This window comes from Sipha flava, unplaced genomic scaffold (genome assembly GCF_003268045.1).
Source record: "Sipha flava isolate LNK unplaced genomic scaffold, YSA_version1 18616_pilon_pilon, whole genome shotgun sequence".
NCBI classification, from domain to species: Eukaryota; Metazoa; Arthropoda; class Insecta; order Hemiptera; family Aphididae; genus Sipha; species Sipha flava.
In genome coordinates, this window is record NW_020272364.1 from 1 (window position 1) to 5539 (window position 5539).

The 5539-nt window shown below is 28.3% G+C and overlaps 1 protein-coding gene across 1 annotated transcript; it reads left to right on the forward strand.

Annotated features, from left to right (window-relative positions):
- Nucleotides 1-1144: 1144 nt before the first annotated feature.
- LOC112681126 (centrosomal protein of 164 kDa) lies at nt 1145-5533 on the forward strand. Its single transcript, XM_025551393.1, has 4 exons — nt 1145-1287; nt 1361-1472; nt 1559-1686; nt 5304-5533. Exons 1-4 carry the CDS (start codon nt 1215-1217, stop codon nt 5531-5533), a joined length of 543 nt encoding a protein of 180 aa, XP_025407178.1. The 5' UTR covers nt 1145-1214.
- The last annotated feature ends 6 nt before the right edge of the window (nt 5534-5539 follow it).

The window sequence follows — 5539 nt, forward strand, 5'->3', positions numbered from 1 at the left end:
TATACCTTTTTATACCTTTTTATACGGGACGCAATTCGTAAGCAGCGGTTTAATATATACCTATTGTAATACAAATATTTGGGAAGATGTCAGTCATTGAATACAGGGGTGGATAGGTCCATAAGGAAAAAGGGATTTCCCTGTGGGCCCTCGCCCTACATTATGTCGGTGGCCCCTTCAATACCATTATTTTTTTTATGGAAAGTTATTTATTTTTTTTTATAGTTAAATTATTTAAATTAAATTAGGATGAGTAAATATAATACACTTTTTATAAGCAAATTTTATTTTCATTTTGGTGGCCCCATTAAAATATTTCCCTGTTACAAAAAAACTACTTATCCACCTCTGATTGAATATTTATATATTTCCAATGTGTCTACATTTGATTGAACAAGACCAAAATTAAAAATTTACAATTTCTCAGTGAATTCTGAAGATTTTCAATCGTTTTCATATATAATTGGTAAATCTACTGCTGTTTTAATTTGTTGATTTAAATCTTTTTCGACTAACTTATATCTAGAGACATTTCATTTGTAAACGAACGAGTCACATTTGTGAACAAACCGATCCGGATCGCAAAAATATAAAAAGTCATTCAATCCGTTCATTCGCTTTCGTTCAGGTTGCACTGTTTATGAATGAATCGATCCAGAATCAGAATCGTAAATATAGTTATTTGTTAAATTTTGTTTGGGCTATACATAGACCGTTGTTATAAACTAGTTAACATTCCAATCTAGGGGGGAGGGTGTTTCAGGAGATCAACTAAACCACAGTTAATTATTGAAAACAAAATTGGTTTGTGATTAAAAAGTGTATGCCTTCAATAATTTGAAAAATTATACGCACAGGGTGAAATCCCCGATTTCCCCCTCATATATAAGGCCCTAATATTATATATAAGTAAGTACAAGGTACATGTTCTACACTGTTGCTGTGGAAACAGTCGTCATAGTATTAATTATACGTTAAAACCAAAACACAACACCATATACGGCCAGTTACTACTCGTATATATTGTTGAATCATTTTATGTTACTAATTATTAAATAATAATAAGCCATTATTATGGTAGCTCATTTGATTATAAGAATTGTTTAATTAGTAAATTAATTACTTATATAATTATTTACAAATATTAATTTTTTTTTTTATATTTTTAAGAATGAAATCCTTAAATATGTAATATTTCATAGCTAATCAAAATTATGTCAAATTTGAATAACTCAGTTTATTTATGCAAAGAAGTTTTTGATGAAAATAGCAAACCCACAAGAATTGGTAATGTATAAAGTGTATATTTTATTCTATAAAAAAATGTGCACCTACTTAATTATTTTCTTATTATTTATAGAAATTGAAGAACAAGCATCTCGTTTAGGAATAGATCCAGTTAAAGAATTGCATCTTTTAAGTATTGCGAAACAATGTTTACTTGAACCTTTGCCATCTAATTGGATACCTTGGTATTATATAAAAATTATTTACCCTTTATAACATTAAAATAAAAGACAAATTATATTATTCATGTAATTTAATTATTATTTCATAGTTATATCGAAAAAGAAAATAAATATTTTTACTTCAACGATCAAAATAAAATATCACAATGGGAACATCCTCTAGATGAACATTACAGGCAAATAATTGAAAAAATACGTTCGGAAGATTCATCAACTGGTAAATTTAAATTAATAAGATGAGTCATTATTTTCTCGTTTTTCTATATAACGTATACATTTTATTTGTAAATTAAATTTACCTTATAAGATCTATAATTTAAATGTGTTAACCAAGATAGAAGCGTACGATTTAAGGAGAGTATGTAAACTGCGGCAAAATAAAAATTATTATTTAAATTGAAAAATTTTGATTACATCATTACTACATATATTATTTTATTATTACTACGATCTCTTAAAATAATTTTTGATAATAATAATATTTTTCAATTTAAAAAGTGGTTTTATTTTTTTTTTTTATGCCTAATACTCTAAGAAACTTACATTGAGTGTATAATACGAGTATGTATACTATAAACATTTAATAATACATGTTACAAGACAGCGTCTAAACTACAAACGTTATCGATCATGAAATTAAGCCACCGATAAAATATGTATAGTTGCTACAAGTTATATAGACACGTATAATATCTAATTAAACGATACACGTATGTATATTATCGTATCGATATGTATATATAGTATATATAGAAGGTATATGAAATAAATTGATACAGTTTGTATAATGTATCTTATCGATTTTGTCGCAGATTGTATAATGTTAATTTTTTTTTGTCGCAGTTTACCATCTCCTGATTAAGGAAACCCTTAATTGATGATAGGTAAACAAGAAATTATTCAATTATAAACAATAATTATTTCCTAATAGACTTAAAACTTTAAGTTTACTTACCTTAGGAGCATGATAGGAACTAAATTATTAATATTGCCCAGATTTAGCAAGGACCATAGGCGCAATTTCAACTTTTGACTTGAGGGGGTTAAATATATTAAAGACAAGCCGACCCGCAGGGGGCTTTGCCCCAACCCCCATTTTTCACACAATTAAAATAAACTTTTAATCTAATATAGTATAAACTATAAACACGTCATGACAAATATCATGTGGGCTTATCGCCTATTACTGGCATCGTGCGTTTAGTAAAGAGTATCTTATATAAGTATTATTGAATAGGTACCTAAATATACATTTAATATAATATACAATCGTGATCATGACATAATAGCAATAATAAAACAATGTAATAATAATTCATAATAATAAAAGATCAAACTCCCAAGAAATATGTATTAAATGTGTCCAGAAATTTCGTGTTTCGTGTTTAATAATGGTTTTCGATATTTTTCGGAAAACCCAAATACCCAAATTAAGTGTATATAAATAATTTATGAGCCATGGTAGGGATTTAAATAAATTGTAAATTCTATTATGCCTTTAATCTAGATAACATTTCCAAAACAAATATTTCATTAGTTGTTACTTCCTCATAGGCGTGTGTAGACTTGTATTTTAGGGGGAGCCTACAATACTTTTGGGCCCTATCTTAATAAAACGAGTTGGTATATTTAATAAATTATAATGTATAAATAATCAAACAAATGTAACTTTAATTTTTATTTGATATTGTGGTATATTAGTCCCAATCAATATATTTTTTACTTTTCTTTTTTATTTACTATTAAAGAAAAAGAAAGGAAAGCCTCGATGATGGGACAGTTGACTTGTTTTACGTAGGTACTTAATTTTAAACTGCATTGTACAATAAAATATTTTTCATAAATAATAATATATTTTTGATGAATTCTATGTCGTTTACCAGTACGTCATGATGTTGCTCAGGAATGTTGTATTTTTGTCGGGCGTCTTACGTGTCTCTGCGTTCTGTAATAATATGTTTAATCGAGGTTGGGTATCCGCATGTTTGACATATTCTTTGTGGCTCTTTTTCCATGAGATGGCCATGTATGTAATGTGCATGACCTATTCTAAGTTGATTTAATATAATTTCGTCTCTTCTTTTGAGGGTCATTGGGTTATTCCATTTTTCCGTTGTTCTTTTTATTTCGTTTAATTTATTGTTCATTTTTAACCATTCGTTTTGTCATTAATTTTTAAATCTATTAAGGATCATTTTTTTACATATTTGTCTAATTTTATATTCCAGAAGGTTCATTGATGTAGATTGTTTGCTTTTTCCTTAGCGATTATGTCTGCTCTTTCATTGCCAGTTATTCCGCATGGTCCGGATATCCATGAGAAAATTATGTTATTGTTAAAATTAATCAAGTATTTTATTAACGACAGTGGCGTATTTTCAATTTTTTTCTGGGGGGGGAGGGTCCACAGTTTATACATAATTAATATAAACTATATATTATATTGTAATAGTTACGTCCTTATGCAGTTTTTGGAGGAAGTTGAACTAAATATATAATGTAATAATCGTATAGCCTTATGTAATATATATATATACCTATATATTGTATTTAGCATTATATATTATAAAGTATTGTTATAAAATAAATTCCAGTCGTCTCGATTTTTTGGCCAATTCCTCTATCACTTCATCAACAGTAATTTCAACTTCCCTGTGAATGTTTAACATAGCCAATTCTGCAAATATGTAAGAATTTTAGTTTATTTTTTATTTTTTGGAGAGGTTCTTGGGGGGGGGGTCCAGTAGTAAAAATATATTATTTAAAGATAACAATATAATAAAATAAAAATAAGCTCCTTTGCATAGTTAAACAAATCAAAAATTAGGGAAGTATAATTTTCTCATTAATATACTCAAGAAAGTATGGAAATTAAAATTTAGATGGCTGAAGACACTTCAGAAAACTTGACTAGTAACATGTAAATAAATCACAGGCGATTAGAACTATTACTTATTAGACGAATATCATCATAAGAATAGTTGTTGTCAATTGTTTTGAGAATCTTTCGCACGCAGCTTTTTTTTATTGAATCGCAAGTATCGAAATCGTTCGCTCTCTATCCAGGCCCGTAGCCAGACCAAATTTTCAGGAGGGGCAAAGCAAATTTTTGGGGGGGCATTATATATAAATGTATTAAATATTAATGCAATTTTTAATTTATTTACATTGACATCTAATTAAATTAACACAATGAATTACAAAATAAATTAACAATGAAACATATTTTACACACGTGTACTGCTGCAGTCGGCGATAAAATGAAAGAATATTTAGGTGTTCTATAATAAAATGTCAATTGATAGGAAAGTATTGAGCTACGATTACGATAACGTTAGCAATCAATTTGCCAACAGTCGTCGTGACACGTCAGTATCGTCGTCATGGCCCGGAATTTCCGAAATAAATACTACTATACGGCTAAAAAAACTTTTTTGATCTATTCTATTACTGATGAAAATGTTATAAGCCAGAGGTTCCCAAACTTTTCATACTCGTGGCGCCCTTTTAGAACTGAAGTTTGCTCATGGCGCCCTTAATAAAATTTACGACTTTTTTTTAAATAAAATAGATAAAATAAGAAACATGTTTAATTTTCAATAGATAATATGGAAGTATTTATTTTATATAATTACACACTGAAATATTTAATTTTAATTTTATTAGGTAAAATAAATTAGACTTAGTTTATTTGTAGAAAACAATTGAATTAGTGAGATGGATGAGCCTGGACATCACTGCATATTTTTTCAAATCTTGGGATCAAACTTGATACTGCTACTCTCATTTCCTTCTCCACATTGATTTTTGACCGATATTTGCTTTTGATCACAGCGACCGCCGAAAACCCAGCTTCACATAAATATGAAGTAGAAAACGGAATTAAAACACGTAGAGCTTTTTCACATACAAGTGGATATTCATTTTTTATTGAAATCCAAAATTTGGTCAATTCCATATTGGTAAATTTTGATTTCAAGCTACTGTCGCAAGACAACTCAATTAGACTTTCTTCTTCAGTAGAATTAAATTCTGATGGAACAATGGAGTTAAATGGATCTTGAATCCAT